The sequence below is a fragment of the Notolepis coatsorum genome, assembly GCF_963971535.1.
Source record: "Notolepis coatsorum genome assembly, chromosome: 6".
NCBI lineage: Eukaryota > Metazoa > Chordata > Actinopteri > Aulopiformes > Paralepididae > Notolepis > Notolepis coatsorum.
Genome location: NC_140170.1, coordinates 173,289,790 through 173,306,957, shown reverse-complemented (window position 1 = coordinate 173,306,957; position 17,168 = coordinate 173,289,790). Strand labels below are relative to the sequence as shown.

The 17,168-nt window shown below is 48.8% G+C and overlaps 2 protein-coding genes across 3 annotated transcripts in view; both read right to left on the bottom strand.

Annotated features, from left to right (window-relative positions):
* The window catches only part of cpne1 (copine I), a 71,557-nt gene that overhangs the window by 34,248 nt on the left and 20,141 nt on the right, over nt 1-17,168 (bottom strand). The gene's annotated exons all lie outside the window — the stretch shown is intronic.
* rbm12 (RNA binding motif protein 12) lies at nt 10,759-16,644 on the bottom strand (the record flags this gene model as incomplete). Its single annotated transcript, XM_084315836.1, has 2 exons — nt 10,759-14,827; nt 15,155-16,644. The coding sequence occupies 2 exons, from the start codon at nt 16,642-16,644 to the stop codon at nt 13,369-13,371; spliced, it is 2,949 nt and encodes a 982-aa protein (XP_084171962.1). The 3' UTR covers nt 10,759-13,368.

Genomic DNA, 17,168 nt, shown 5'->3' with positions numbered 1-17,168 from the left:
TGATTGATTGATTGATTGATTGATTGAACATTTTATTAATGTCCGCCTTGTTTCGAACTGGTTAAGCGTGGCGACTCTTTCGAAGTTGGTTAAGGTTAGAGTTTGGAATCAGGGCTGGTGGTCTATCGCCCTGCTCTAAAGATAAACTCTAAGCATAACCGACTATCTATCGCTACCGGGGAACATAGGACCCAGGGAACATAGACATGCTCCCAAGTAGTGTAGACAAGGGTCTGTCTATGTCCTGGCACAGCGCTACCGTAGTGTGGAGAGTGTCTATGTCCTGGCACAGCACTAACGTAGTGTGGACATGGTCTGTCTATGTCCTGGCACAGTGCTACCGTAGTGTGGAGAGGGTCTGTCTATGTCCTGGCACAGGGCTACCGTAGTGTGGAGAGGGTCTGTCTATGTCCTGGCACAGTGCTACCGTAGTGTGGAGAGGGTCTGTCTATGTCCTGGCACAGGGCTACCGTAGTGTGGAGAGGGTCTGTCTATGTCCTGGCACAACGCTACCGTAGTGTGGAGAGGGTCTGTCTATGTCCTGGCACAGCACTAACGTAGTGTGGAGAGGGTCTGTCTATGTCCTGGCACAACGCTACCGTAGTGTGGAGAGGGTCTGTCTATGTCCTGGCACAACGCTACCGTAGTGTGGAGAGGGTCTGTCTATGTCCTGGCACAACGCTAACAGTGTGGGACAATATCAAAATTCCATCACGATATGATTCCAATACGATAAACAATAATATTGAATTATCACCCAGCCCCAACTGGGGCAGCTGTTCTCATGTTCCTCCCGAGTGTCGAGGAGACTTGACGTCGCAAAACAAACACCTGTCGAAGTGAAACCACTGGCCTTTACCAGCAGCAGGTGCAACAACAGGGTTTCAACACATCAGCAGGAGGAACAGCAGACGGGTCAGTGATATCTCACCAACATCCTTACTGACGGGTCAGAGAGAGGTCCTGACAGGTCAGAGAGAGAGGTCCTGACAGGTCAGAGAGAGAGGTCCTGACAGGTCAGAGAGAGAGGTCCTGACAGGTCAGAGAGAGAGGTCCTGACGGGTCAGAGAGAGAGGTCCTGACAGGTCAGAGAGAGAGGTCCTGACGGGTCAGAGAGAGAGGTCCTGACAGGTGAGAGAGAGAGGTCCTGACAGGTGAGAGAGAGAGGTCCTAACGGGTCAGAGAGAGAGGTCCTGACAGGTTAGAGAGGTCCTGACAGGTCAGAGAGAGAGGTCCTGACAGGTCAGAGAGAGAGGTCCTGACAGGTCAGAGAGAGAGGTCCTGACGGGTCAGAGAGAGAGGTCCTGACAGGTCAGAGAGAGAGGTCTAACGGGTCAGAGAGAGGTCCTGACAGGTCAGAGAGAGAGGTCCTGACAGGTCAGAGAGAGAGGTCCTGACAGGTCAGAGAGAGAGGTCCTGACAGGTCAGAGAGAGGTCCTGACAGGTCAGAGAGAGAGGTCCTGACAGGTCAGAGAGAGAGGTCCTGACAGGTCAGAGAGAGAGGTCCTGACGGGTCAGAGAGAGAGGTCCTGACAGGTGAGAGAGAGAGGTCCTGACGGGTCAGAGAGAGAGGTCCTGACAGGTCAGAGAAAGATCCTGACAGGTCAGAGAGAGGTCCTGACAGGTCAGAGAGAGAGGTCCTGACGGGTCAGAGAGAGAGGTCCTGACAGGTCAGAGAGAGAGGTCCTGACAGGTGAGAGAGAGAGGTCCTAACGGGTCAGAGAGAGAGGTCCTGACAGGTTAGAGAGAGAGGTCCTGACAGGTCAGAGAGAGAGGTCCTAACAGGTCAGAGAGAGAGGTCCTGACAGGTCAGAGAGAGAGGTCCTGACAGGTCAGAGAGAGAGGTCCTGACAGGTCAGAGAGAGAGGTCCTGACGGGTCAGAGAGAGAGGTCCTAACAGGTCAGAGAGAGGTCCTGACAGGTCAGAGAGAGAGGTCCTGACGGGTCAGAGAGAGAGGTCCTAACAGGTCAGAGAGAGGTCCTGACAGGTCAGAGAGAGAGGTCCTGACAGGTCAGAGAGAGAGGTCCTAACAGGTCAGAGAGAGAGGTCCTGACAGGTCAGAGAGAGGTCCCGACAGGTCAGAGAGAGAGGTCCTGACAGGTCAGAGAGAGAGGTCCTGACAGGTCAGAGAGAGAGGTCCTGACAGGTCAGAGAGAGGTCCCGACAGGTCAGAGAGAGAGGTCCTGACAGGTCAGAGAGAGAGGTCCTGACAGGTCAGAGAGAGAGGTCCTGACAGGTCAGAGAGAGGTGTTATGTACTAGAGGCCTGATCACTCCTGTGTCACGGGGCATGTAGGTGAGGGCTGCCAATTAGTTAATTAGTGCTGATTGGTTACCTGCTGGGAGGTTTAAAACCAGCCAGGGAAACACACATGCAGGGTCGGTGCTTAGAGAAAGAGCTGTCACATTCTTCTAGTCCTTGTCCGTTGGGTTACCTTAGTACTTTAGTTAACATTTATATTAATAGTTCCTTGAGATAGTAGCACTTTGAGTTAGAGCACGGGGTTTTGGTGTTGGTTTGCACATAGGTTGCGTGCCCCTGAGCCGGGGTCGTAACAGTTGGGGGCTCGTCCGGGATCTTTTACCCCTAGAACTTTGTTTGGTGTTTTTTTTTGTGTTGCACGGGGTGTCATCGTATTATGGTTTGGGTGGTGTTCGTTACATATGGTGTAACGTGGGGGCTGAGCCATTTCATCAAACAGGTGAGTATGCCGTATTTGTTTGTAATTTGATGTGACTACTTATGCTGTTAAAATATATAGTTTAGTGGGCACCACATGTAGATAGGGACATTATTTTCTGGTTGTTGGTTAGCGTCCTGTGCACCACGTACTCCTGGGGCGGTCAATGAAATGATTGGTATATGATCTTTGACTGGTAGCAGGTGTGGTTGAAGAAAGTTAGGTCTACAGGGCATTAGTTTAAGGGTAGGTAGATTAGGGCGGCCAGAAAACACAGGTAGTGTGGTAGGGCTTGATTTAGTGTTTCTTAGGGTAGACATGTGGTGGGCCGGTTTGTTCTGCAGTTTAGACGTAGAAGCATATGTAGTCATATCAGGTTAGAAGGCGCACCTGTTTGGAATTGTTTGTTGGATTTATTTTGTTTGTTTGAGTGTTTGGTGAGCATACCTGGTAGCACCCTGTGTGTATGACACGTCTATTTGGGGTGGGTGGGTTTTTTTTTATGTTTTTTTTGCGTCCTAGAAATGTGCGCTCCGTAGCACACATTGCCACTGCGTCCCTTTATGATTAGTATTAGTGGCTTTGGCATTCTTTATGGTTCTTCAGTGGTTCGTCGTGGTTCTTTAGTCGTTCTTCAGTGGTTCTTTAGTGTTTCTTTGGTGGCTCTTTAGGTGGATTGTGTGTGTGCTAGGGTGCTTTTGGCAGCTTTTGGTGACTCTAAAGTGAACGGGTTGTGGCGCTGGTGCAGAAATGATGGCTTCCGTTAGGGATTTTGTGGATCACCCTTCACATGACATGTTGGAGAGGTTTTCAAAAGAACAGCTTCTCGAGCTTGCTGTGCACTACAAGGTCGAGCTTACTCCCAGTGAGAAACGTTTGAAACCGTCTGCCTTGGGTGCTTTGAGGGTTTTGCTCATTAGGGAACAGGTGCTTGAGGAGAGGGTGGAGGAGCCTCCTTTGTCTGACGTGTCTCCGTTATTATCTGGTGCAGAGGGTGAGTGGAGGATTAGGGAGTTGGAGTTTAAGGAAAGGCAGCTAGAGCGGGAGCGTGAGGAGAGGAGAGAGGAGCATGCGCTTAAGGAGAAACAAATGTTGCTGGAGCACGAGCGTGCACAGAAGGAGCTTGAATATAAGCATGCTGCCTTGCAGGCGGGTGCTCTGCATCCAGAGTCACGTTCCGGTTTTGATGTAGGCAGGAATATTAGGATGGTGCCTCCATTTTTTGAGAAGGACGTGGAAAGATATTTTCCCCTTTTTGAACGGGTGGCAACCACATTGAAGTGGCCTGATACCGCCTGGACACTGCTGCTGCAATGTGTTTTGGTTGGTAGGGCACAAGAAGCCTACACTGCTCTGTCTCTTGAACAAAGCGCTGATTATGAGCTTGTTAAAGCTTCCATATTGAGGGCTTATGAGTTGGTCCCCGAGGCCTATCGTCAGCGTTTTAGAGGTTATCGCAGGCAGGAGGGGCAGTCTTATGTTGAGTTTGGAAGGGAGAAGGAGAACCTGTTTGACAGGTGGTGCACTTCTCAGAGGGCAGAGTCAAGAGAGCAGCTTAGGCAGTTGATTCTCCTAGAGGAATTTAAAAGATGTGTTCCTGATACCGTTTCCACACATCTAAATGAGCGTGGGGTATCGAAGATAGGCGACGCCGCTGTCTTCGCCGATGAGTTTGTGTTGACACACAAGTCCGTGTTTTTGGAGGACTACCGTGTTGAGTCCGGGGATAGGCGTCCTGTTCAGGGGGGCCGTTTCCCAAAACCTGTGTCTGCTGGTCAGTTAACTTCACCTCCTAGGCGGGGTGGTTCTGCTGGTGCATTCCCAGAAGGGATTATCTGTTTTTACTGTAAAGAACCTGGTCATATCGTTGCTGGATGCCCGGTGCTTGAGCAGAAAAATGTCAGAACCGTGGCTCTGGTAGAAACCATATGCAGGACGCCTATGCCAACGTTAGATGGGGATGGGGAAAGTATCAAACGTGTGGACAAAGAGCTCGAGGGTTCCTCAAGATTTATGATGAATGGATTTGTTTCCCTGACTAATGCACTAGAGTCCAAACAGGCTATAACAATTTGGAGAGATACCGGTGCTTTTCAGTCCCTCATTCTGGAAGGGGTTTTGCCGTTTTCAGAAAACTCTTCTTTGCATTCCGGTGTCGTTGTTCGGGGCTTTGGGGGTGGATTTGTGGATGCACCTTTGCATGAGGTCACGCTCAGTTCTCCCTTAGTATCAGGCAATGTTGTTGTGGGGGTATGTTCTCACATTCCCATAAAGGGGGTGTCCTTCATTCTAGGGAATGATTTGGCTGGTGACAAAGTGTTGGCTACTCCGGTTGTAACTCCCCTTCCTGTGGTTTCTGAGGTCTCTAATGAGCTGGCACAGAAACATCCAGGAGTGTTTCCTGTGTGTGCTGTGGCACGAGAAATGTCAAAGGACAAAAGTGATGTTGTTGATACTTCGACTTGGGACATTACACTTAGTGACACATTCTTTGTTGAGTTAAAATGTGTACCTGTTGAGAATTTTGGAAAGCACACTGTGGATGTACCTCTGCATAATGATTCTCTTGATTGTGGTTTTGTGTTAGGCCCGGTGGTGAAACCAGAGTTGACAGGCGTGCCGGAGAAGCATGTGACAGGAGATGATATGGCAGCGCAGTGTCTCAAGGTCTTCCCAGCCTGTACGGTGGCTGAGGCCACGAACGAATTGGAGGAGCGTGGGAAGGATGCTATGAGAGGTGCTGTTGTTTCATGTGACACCGTTCTAGTTGGAGAGGCTACTAAGCTTGACTTAGGCTGCCAGCCTTCCCACAATAGCTCTATTGTCCCTAATGTTTCACTTGTGGGCAGGGATGGTCCCAGTATGTCAGTTGATGATTCTGACATTGATCCACATGTCCACACTGATTCTCTGCCATGCACTAGGTGTGATGGTCAACCTAGTTACCTGTGTCCTGTGGAGCAGGAGCCGCCTTCGCGACCTGGTCTGTTGAGTGGCAGCCATTTTGATTTTGATCAGGACAAAGTTATTTTGGGTGACGCCATTTTAGATGGTGTTCCAGACGTTATTGTGACTGTCGTACTGCCATGTTCCCGGTACACTGGGGCTGTACCTGAGGCGGTACAGCCTACTCTGGATGTTCACGGTGTGCAGTATCCTGAACTGCCAGTGCCAGGTGGGATGGATATGGGTGCGGTGGTGGTATCAGTGATCTATGGTTTTGTTGTGCTGTGTTCTGTTCTGTTAAGCGCAGTTCTCAGGTTGATTTTGGTTTGCAGTATAATTTTGACAGATCGGTATCGGTGGTCGTGTTCGACAGGGGCCGACCCGGTTCTTGCCTTGAACCATTTTGATGTTTACGTTGGATCCTCCAGTTTACCCCTTGTTGTGTATACAGACCATAACCCTTTGGTTTTTCTTCGCAGCATGGTGAACTCAAACCATCGTTTGATGCAATGGAGTTTGTTCCTCCAGGCGTATAACTTGGATATTCGCCACATCGTGGGAGGGACAACGTGCTAGCAAACGCCCTCTCACGATCATAGTACCGGTGTTTGTGGTACCCGTTATCGCTGTTGTGGTAGTGGCCCTGACAACTAAGGGGTCACAGTTGTTTTTTGTTTTGTCTATGGGTTGTTGTGTAGTGGTTGCCTTTTGGGCAACCAGTTTGGTGGGGGAGGTGTTATGTACTAGAGGCCTGATCACTCCTGTGTCACGGGGCATGTAGGTGAGGGCTGCCAATTAGTTAATTAGTGCTGATTGGTTACCTGCTGGGAGGTTTAAAACCAGCCAGGGAAACACACATGCAGGGTCGGTGCTTAGAGAAAGAGCTGTCACGTTCTTCTAGTCCTTGTCCGTTGGGTTACCTTAGTACTTTAGTTAACATTTATATTAATAGTTCCTTGAGATAGTAGCACTTTGAGTTAGAGCGCACAGGGTTTTGGTGTTGGTTTGCACATAGATTGCGTGCCCCTGAGCCAGGGTCGTAACAGAGGTCCTGACAGGTCAGAGAGAGAGGTCCTGACAGGTCAGAGAGAGAGGTCCTGACAGGTCAGAGAGAGAGGTCCTGACAGGTCAGAGAGAGGTCCTGACGGGTCAGAGAGAGAGGTCCTAACGGGTCAGAGAGAGAGGTCCTGACAGGTCAGAGAGAGAGGTCCTAACGGGTCAGAGAGAGGTCCTGACAGGTCAGAGAGAGAGGTCCTAACGGGTCAGAGAGAGAGGTCCTGACGGGTCAGAGAGAGAGGTCCTAACGGGTCAGAGAGAGAGGTCCTAACGGGTCAGAGAGAGAGGTCCTGACAGGTCAGAGAGAGAGGTCCTAACGGGTCAGAGAGAGAGGTCCTGACAGGTCAGAGAGAGAGGTCCTAACGGGTCAGAGAGAGGTCCTGACAGGTCAGAGAGAGAGGTCCTAACGGGTCAGAGAGAGAGGTCCTGACAGGTCAGAGAGAGGTCCTGACAGGTCAGAGAGAGAGGTCCTGACGGACTGCGTTTGAAAAACTGAGCAGGGAGGTGAACTGGCCTTGCCCTAGAATGTGACAGAACATCATTCAAATATTTTACAAGGAGGTTCAGACATGCATGCACGCACACACACACTTCTTACGTGCACTCAGACATAAATACTGTATCCCAGTGGAATACAGTAAACCAGCTTGAAATTAAGTATTTTTATTTTATTTTTCCAACCAAGTTTAAGACAATCTTTTATCTCCTCCATCTTCACCGAAGCAGCAGCGATGTGAAGGATCTCTATGAGGGCATCTGGCCACTAACAGATGTTGAGCAACTGGCAAGTAACAAATCACAAATGAGTACACATACAGCACATACAAACACACAACAAGCCCGTCTGTTGTACTTCTTTAGAATGGAGAACGATTACGTTTTATTAATAGAACCTTATCAACGCCTCAGATACTGTAAAACACACGCTGCATGCACAAACGTATAAACTCTCTCATTCCACGCTTACCATCCTCTCTCAAGGGGCTCCACAATAACGCCAGTGCCATGAAGGGCTCATGTTTCATTTGTACCAAACAGTGACTTTCTTTGATTTTGGCCTCCCATCAGTAATCTCTTCCTCGCTCCGCTCCACCTCAGTAGGATGTGAAGCGGCACTATGAAGAGGTCGTCGGTCTCGTCTCGGTGTCTTGAAGGCCGACAGATGCTGTGTTCACACCACGGTTCAAAACATTACCCTTCTTTTTCGTTCTCACCGACAATCAACCAATGGGAGAACAGCTAGTACGAGGATTTAAGGGCATGCGATTGGCTGAACTCCCCAAGCACCATCGCATCCTGTCCAGCTCATTTATTTTGGCCTGTAATCACGATCTGGTTCAGACACACAATGAGAAGATATGATCTGGTTCAGACACACAATGAGAAGATATGATCTGGTTCAGACACACAATGAGAAGATATGATCTGGTTCAGACACACAATGAGAAGATATGATCTGGTTCAGACACACAATGAGAAGATATGATCGGGTTCAGACACACAATGAGAAGATATGATCTGGTTCAGACACACGATGAGATGATGTGATCTAAATGGTGCATTTATATAGTGCTTTTATCCAAAGCGCTTTACAATTTGTTCCTCACATTTTACCCATTCACTCACACATTCACACACCGATGGCAGAGGCGACCATGCAAGGTGCCAACCTGCTCATCGGGAGCAGTTAGGGGTTAAGTGTCTTGCTCAAGGACACTTCGACACGCAGGAGCGGGAATCGAACCGGGAACCTCCGGGATTACCTGATCTGGTTCAGACACACCATGACAAGATGTGATCTGGGCCAGAAACAGTTCAACGATTCATATTCTGTTGTTTTGAACCAATGTGAACACGTTTTGAAGTCGGTTCCTTTTTCTAACTGTAGCAATGTAGCCGAGTCAGTATCCAGATCAGAGCCCATTTAGCAGCTGTCGTCCACGTTCATAAACAAAGCAAATCTCTGAGCCACCATTACCAGCATCTTAGCCGTGTTCTCATTTCATCAGTATATTGTCGCCAAAACATAAAGTAGACACATATACACACAGTACTCAAATTGTCAAAGGAGTTTTGGATTATTTCATAGAGAGGCCCACTGAAGATCTCTTTTATTTTAGACGTTGAACTCACACAATGACACAAAACATAGCATGCATAGTATTCACTACACGCACAGAGACACACACACACACACACGCCGGTCAACGTCTTTCACACTATCGTTTTGGTGCCACATGCTCATCACTCTACTTCCTGTACAGCTGAAAGTCCAGTTCCTCTTCAGAAGCAGAATCTTTTAATTGAACCACAGTTAATAACAACATTGGGACTACAAACTCTCTCACTCACACAAAGTGGTTCTCAAAAGGGGGAGGGGCAAAGGGATTCTCTGGGTGGGCTGACATGTTTTAAAGGCTTACACAGTGTAATGTTGACTTCGCCATTACCAGAGATTGTCCCAATTTCGAGCATGCGAGTGTGTTCCGCCAGTTCCGGTAGCTCTCAGCCTACCTCTCACACTGCCATAGTTGATTAAACTTGAAAATGGTAGGTCACCCCTGTGAAAAGTGCTGTATGTTTTTATATTGACCAACATTACTGTATTAGGCTTCTCTACTGCAAGCCATTCACATGAGCACAGCAACCGGGAGATGACGACAAGCGCACGCGACTGAATGCGGAGGGTCAACGTGCGAGGCTTGTAGTAGAGTGTAAAGTAAAAAGGACTCAGTCTGCCCGGCAACCCTCACGTATTTCCCTCTATTTTTCAACATCAATGGCAGCGTCAGTAGCGGTGAGTAAGGTAGGCTGGGATCAGCTGAAACACACTTTGTTACACCCAACAACAAATAAATGGGTAAAAGATGGACAATCTCCGGTAATAGTGAGAAGTCATAATAATTAGACTGGTATGGTGCTTTAAGAATCATATCAGCCAGTGTCCCTACAGAAGGGTTCATTCAATGTCCCTGCAGCTAGGGAGGTCAAAGGTTGTTCTGCCATCAGAGAAAATAAATATGCATCATTATTTTAATTGGTGGTAGAGCCAATATTTACTTAAATTGCACATTCCACCTCTGAGATGGTCTACCAGATTTAAAAAAAAAAATCTAAAAGTTTGTTTTTAGTGGAGAAAAACTTGTTGCCGGATCTTCCGGTAATCACTTGACCCGGCAGTGAACTCACAGGTTAAATGTTACATTTTTAGTCAACCGGTGCGCGTATGTTACAGATTCTAAAGCAAAATCAGGTTACTATTCATGGAACGGTTTAACTTTTTAAGTTTTTATAAGTATACACTCGGCAGAACATTTGACGTCCCCAACTACAGCAGGGTTCATCCAGGGTGTCGAGGTCTAGGTCGTTCACTTATCTTCAACACTATAGAACTAAACTCCTTGAGTTGAACATGCAAGCTGCCCTGGCTTCAATACAACACCCATCATCATCATCATCATCATCACCATAATATAGACATACAGTTGAGATTAAATAAATATAATATAGTTATCGTCCTATGCATACAGCCAATCCTTGGCCGAACAAGGAAATTTCTTGGGACATATCCCATCTAGGAATTAGGCTCTTTCAATCTATGGCTTAATAGTCTCCATCTACACCACACACTATATATAGAGCTAACCACTGGAGGGGTTTTAACCCATTCCTAGGAAAAAGATTATTCTACCATACCATCTTCTACATCCTTACATCATCAGAAACTACAACATCTAGAGGTCTCATGACCCTCGGAAGAGCCAAACCATTGGTAATGCATAATCAATGTCCAAAGGGTATGGGCAAGAATGGAATACGTTAATTTCTCCTCAATTGAAGCGTTGGCTTTGGGCTGATGTGGTGTTTTAGCGGGACTGACTTTAGCATCAGGAAAAACTCATCCTTGAGGGAAACAATTCTCAATGAAGCTGGAAGTGTTCCTAACATAAAAGAAAACATTCTATAACTCATAACAGGACACAGTGAAGAGCAGGCAGACAGAAGAGATTGGGCAGCTGTCGAGATTAGTTCATTTCCATCAGGAATGTTCTTTTATTGAGAAAAGAGACTTCATAGTATGTACACACCAAGGAAGAGAAGTTATAATTATGATCATAAAGGTGGAACATCCAAATAAAATGAAACTTATCAACAGTTTATCTCCGGGAAAAAAAAGCAAAAACTAAAAAAACACCAAATTGGTGGAAGCGCCTACACTAGATCAACATGGTCACAGGATAGAGAGGTTTTAGCATCACATGAGGCCAATAACAATAGCCATGAAAGTCTGCAGATCTACAAATCATCTGCAGGGATAGGGTTCAACACTAGCAAGATGAAGCGGTTGTACACGTTGTCAAATCACAACAGCAATATTGACATCAACATTTATTTACATCCCCAAAGGACAGTCGGGAATATTATGGACTCACCGCTCCCGCCACAGCAGATCCCACGTGTGAACGCAATGACCCCAAAAGGCTTTAGTTCGAATCTTTTTCAAATTTGCGGTGCACATTCATGACCCATAGAAAAATAACCATATTGATGTCAGTGACCCCCTGTGACCTTTCCTCTAGCACCACCATCAGGTCAAATTTAAAATGTTCACATTTGTGTCTCTCCGTTGGTCGTAGCCATGAGACCGATATCCAGAGATGCCCATCTACTCATGGATAACAAATTTGCCATGTTGGAGTTTCCATTTTTATCTGGAAAAACATTTCCCTACTCCACTTAGGGCCCGTTCACCTGACTCTCACCAAACCTGCTGCGTGGAACCTAGGGACCAATATCTTTCAATGTGTCATTTAGATAATTGATGACCACCAGAAAAATGCTTCATTCTCCTTCCCAAAGAGGAAGTCAACTAACCGGTGCTACATTTACTTGTGTTATTTTTCTTAACATAATGAATCAATAATATTATATTATTGTTTCCCCAATATCTTTTATTCAATATGTTGCAGCCTTGTTGATTTTCTGGAAACAATTATGAAGGTATGGTTCCATTACGCAGAAAAGACATTGAACTACAGTCTGATAACTACATCACTGCGTAACATGTAAATGTTCAGACAAGCTTCATGTTTGGTAACTAGTGATACTCTGTATAGACACCCAATTTAACATGACCATTTCCTTAATAACTTGGTCAGAGATGTCTCCGTTTGGTAAAGACGGTTGCTTAGCAGGCAGCTCTGCGTAGGTGTGGGAAAACACGGTAAACGGGAAGTGATTTGTTACATTGTGAACACTGTCCGATTTCCACCAAACTTGACAAATATGTTTTGCCTTCCAATAGCAAGGAGGCCTGTGAAGCTCCGAGTCATCTGGCCTCATGGCGGCGCTATACTCGCAAAATTTAAAACATCAACTACTACTCAACAGCTTAGATTATGGGCATGTGATGATCAAAAGGTGGATCGAGAATTCAGGCCATTCGGGGATCTACGTGCTGTCGACCACCAGAGAGCAAATGTCTAGTTTGACAGGAGAAATGAACCCAGCCAGCATTAGAACAGAATGGGCAGGTTAATATTGTAGGAGTCCCAACAGCCATGCATGGCAGCATGTGGTATATTTAACCTCTCCAACGTATCCCAACTCACAGCACACACAACACAGAAGTAGAAAGTCTAATGCTAACACAGCGACACTGTACAAAAAACATGCTTCCTCTCAGTCAGAACTCACGTCTGCTCTCTCACCGCTTCACATCCACAGCATAGCAACAGACATTTAACCATGGCTACAAAGTAGATCAACATTTCAACCACAGCGACAAAGCAGTAATGTCAACATGTTGCCATGGCAACACAGCTTAACATCAACATTTGACCATGGCAACAGGATATCATATCAGCATCTTTTCAAAGGAACACAACTCATCAAGATTTTACCGTAACAGAGCAGTATCAACATTTTAACCATGGAGCAAAATGTCAGCATTTTACCATGGCAACAGAGCATTCAGTCAACTTTGATCATAGCAACAAGGCATAACGTCAACATTTTCCATAGCAACAGGGCATGGCATTGGCAACAAGACTTTTCGTCAACATATTACCATAGCAACGGCAAAATGTAAAGACTTTTCCACAGCAAGAGAGCATTGTCAGTTCACCACAGCAACATAGCACGTCTTCATCATCATGTTACCATAGCAACAGGCAATTCAACAGAGTTCACTGCAAGATGCTCTGGACATAATTGGACAAAAAGCTGCATTGCCATGGCAACAATCCACAATATTCCCGCCACAGTGATCATGCATCATTAGTGTTAAATGGTGAAGCAACAGATAAGTTAATATCTAGGCTACCAACAGTGTGATTTGGTGAAGCATCTCTGAAAGGAAAAAAGATGTAATCCTCAATAATCAAACATTTCATCTGTGATTGACATAAAGAAGGTTCTTAGCTTGATCTAAAATCAAGTCAGATGACAGAGGTCAGCGGTCTAGAATCACTAGGGACAGGTAGGTTGAGTTAGTTAATTGATGGTGACAGGACCAGAGTCTGGTATTGGGGGCTGTGGAGTGTGGACTGACCGTTTGTTTGGGAGGGAGTTGTGCTTTACATCCTGGGCCTGTTGAGAAAGTCTGTTGGACTGACATGATCTGAGCTGGTGGTGTAGTCTTTTAACCCCAGTTTCTTTTGGGTTGTTATTGGGTCTTTTTTTATTATCCCAGGACAATCTTGACTTTGCGGGCTCCAATGGGCCTGTCATTGAGGTCCACGACCGCTGATGTGGCCTCTTCATTGGAATGAAAGGCTACCATGGCCTCCCCAGTGGGCAGACCCTTCTCACTGAACTGCAGACAGACCGACCCAGGAAGCACCTGGTATCCGTAAAAGAAGTCCATGATCTCATCCACCGTGACTGTGAAGGGCATGTTCTGGATCTTAACGATTGTCGGACCTCCGGGTGCACCGCCACGCTGATTACCAGGGTTACCAGGTCCGGCACCCGGGGCTTGCTGATTCCTGAGGCCACCGTCAGCTCCTGGGCCGAAAGGCTGTGGACCGCCTCCTGGTCGGCCTTGGTTATTATTATTATTATTCCCACCGCTGCGGTTGGGCCCTCCTCCTGATCCGGCTCCTCCCTTCCTGATGTTGTTCTCAAACGGTGCCATGCCTCGCAGACCATCCTGACCAAATGGCGGCCCTCCTGCACCCCCTGGTCGGAATCCCGGTGGCTCCAGGATAGGCCCTCCCGGCAGGCCGGCCACTAGCGAAGGCGGCACTCCCAGCCCAATGTCTCCCAGCCCTGCTGCCAGTGGGGGTAAAGGAGGAGGGCCTGCCAGGCCATTCCCTGGTGCTGAGAACGGGGACACAAAGGGAGCACTGTTGAGGTTGCCCATGGTGTTTCTCAGAAAATTGAACTCCTCCCCGGTCATGGCAGCAAATGGGTTGAGCGGGGGCTGCTGGGTGGGCAAGCTGGGCTGATGTTGGATCTGGTCATGACCTCTTCTCTTGCTCTGAGGAGGAGGGTTCCTCTCGATCTCTTTCATTTGGTCGAAGGTGACCAAATGTACAAAGGCATCGCGGCCGTTCAGTTTCTGCCTGTGCAGCCTCTCAGCATTGCGGGCGTCGTCTTCAGTACACAGTTGGAAGACGGCCTGGCCCAAACCGTTACCGTGGTTGTTAGTTAGAATCTTCAGGCTGTCTTCATAAAGCCCGACCCCCTCTAGAAAGGTTCGAACCTCCTTTTTGTTCACATTATAAGGGATGTTTGTGATGTGAGCACAGTTCCTAGGACATTGTTTGCCCTCCTGGCTACTTTTACCGTCTCCCGGCACAGTTCGCTTGCGTATGCTGTCGATCTTCTCCAACATCACCTTTCTGGTGATGGGGTGGACCTGGATGAAGCGACTGCCCATGTACTGCATGTGACATGCCAGAGCCGTCTTATAGTCCTGTTCCTTTTTAAACTCCAGGAAGCCCTCTCCGGTGGCGCGGCCGTTGGGTGCGTAGACGATGTAGATGCTATCCTCCACAATGGACAGATTCTTAAAGAACTCCTGGATCTGTTTTATCTCAGCCTCGTAGGGAAGACCTTTCAGATAGGCACAGAACTCCTGGCGTTGATCCTGCCGTTGATCCTGGCGTTGAGGTGATCGAGACCGCCCACGTTGCTCCCTACCTCCCCCGAGCTCCCTACCTCCCCCGAGCTCCCTACCTCCCCCGAGCTCCCTACCTCCCCCGAGCTCCCTACCTCCCCCGAGCTCCCTACCTCCCTCCCTACCTCCCCCGAGCTCCCTACCTCCCCCGAGCTCCCTACCTCCCTCCCTACCTCCCCCGAGCTCCCTACCTCCCTCCCTACCTCCCCCGAGCTCCCTACCTCCCCCGAGCTCCCTACCTCCCCCGGGCTCCCTACCTCCCCCGAGCTCCCTACCTCCCCCGGGCTCCCTACCTCCCCCGAGCTCCCTACCTCCCCCGAGCTCCCTACCTCCCCCGATTGCAGACCCTGGGTTTGCACGACGGTGTAATTGGTCCTGGGGGTCGTTCTGGATTGGTTTCATGTTGCTCATGTTGCTCATGTTGCTCATGTTGCTCATGTGGCTCATGTGGCTCATGTTGCTCATGTTGCTCATGTTGCTCATGTGGCTCATGTGGCTCATGTTGCTCATGTTGCTCATGTTGCTCATGTTGCTCATGTTGCTCATGTTGTGGGAGGTGGGGCCTGCTGCGTTGCCCATGAGGCTGGCCCACTGTCGCTCTGTTGCCGGGGTGATTTCAATGAACCTCTGGCCCATCATCCCCCCGCCTCGCTTCACCGCCTCAAAGCTGTCCTGAGGGGAGAAGAATTTGACCAGCGCCCTGCCAGTCCCCCTGCCCTGACCATCCCTCAGAAGACGAACCCCATCCACCGCAAGGCCTCTGAAGAAATCTCTGACCTCCATTTCAGAGCAGGTGAAGGGAAGGTTCTGCAGATGGACGAACAGCTCGTCTGGACTGACTGAACCCATTGAACCCATCCCAGTGGCGGCGGCAGCGGCAGCGGCTGCGGCAGCCTTCATGTGGGCTTGAAAACCCAGAGATGCCAGCGGGTTGAGAGGGTTGAACAGCATGGGGTTGGGACACCCCAGAGGGAGACCGGAGCCTAGCCCTGCCGGAGGGGGGAGGGAGGGGTTGAAAGGAGGGAGGGACATGTGGGAGAGGTGAGACATGGAAAGGACAGGGGGGCAGTGAGTGAGGGGTGACATGGTAGGGACAGGGGGGAGAGAGGAGGTAGGGGGAGGGACAGGCATGTTGGGGATGATTGGGATGGGGGGCAGGGAGGGCATGGTTGGCAGGGGAGGGATGGGGGGAGGGCCTGAGTTGAGTGAGGCCATGGCGGTGGTCATGATGGGGCCAGAGCCGTAGCTGTTACTGAAGCTGGGAATCATACTGGCCAGGGTGGCCGCCGTCACCGCCTTGATGCCTTGTTGTTCATGAGCCGAGGTCACCGCAGTAACGGGGTGAGAAGGGTGAGCAGAGTGAGAGGGGTGAGCGGAGTGAGAGGGGTGAGCGGAATGAGTGGGCTGAGCATGGCCGAAGCCTTGGTGACTACCATGACTACCGTGACTACCGCCTCGACCTCCTGCGCTCCCCGGCTGAGCGACAGCGGGAATAGAGGGGCCTCCTTGCCGGTTTCCGTTACCGGCCGTCGGCGTGGCAGTTTCCACGGCAGCGGCCCCGGACTCAAACCTGCGGCGACTCAGCTCGATCATGTTCTGCATCTCTGTCTTACTGCTTAGCAACAGGGACACCTTGGAGGTCTTGATAGCGCCGCCTGTACGCATCATCCCCATGCGCGCGTCCTCGTCAGTGGCGAAAACGATGAAGGCCTCGCCGTGCTCGCCCCCGACGATGTGCACGCCGCCGTCAGGGATGGTGAGGCCCGAGAAGAAGTGTCTGATGTCCATGGTGCCCGCCATGATGGGCAGACCCTGGAGCCTGATCACTACAGCCATTCTGACTGGCTGGAATACAACTGGATAACAACCTGGGGAGAGAGGCAACAGCTGCTGTCAGAGGAGAGAACACAACACAACAGGGGATCTCAACTTCATGACGACAGTGATGTTTCCAGGGGAGCCACAATGTGTTGTATAGTAGTAGTGACGCATTACATTTAGTTGATTTAACAGAGAATGGGACACTGCTGTCTAGAGGTGGTCTGGTAACAGCAGGCAGCGTCAAATGTATATATCAGAACAACTTCTAAAGAAAATAACCAATGATGATCAATTGCAAAGAAATCTAAGATTTAAATAGCTTTTTTTGTTGTTTCCTAAATCAGATATCCTTGCTTTGCAAAATCCCCGATCCCTCACCAAGCTGTGCATCAAACTGGACGTCAGAGAACATCTTTAGCTGCTCTCGAAACTTCAAAAGGCAAATCATCATCATTCAAATTAAATATCTTCAAAATATTTGACGTTTTGGACAGTGGTGAGAAAGAAACTATGTGCAACAAAATAACAGATCAACATGT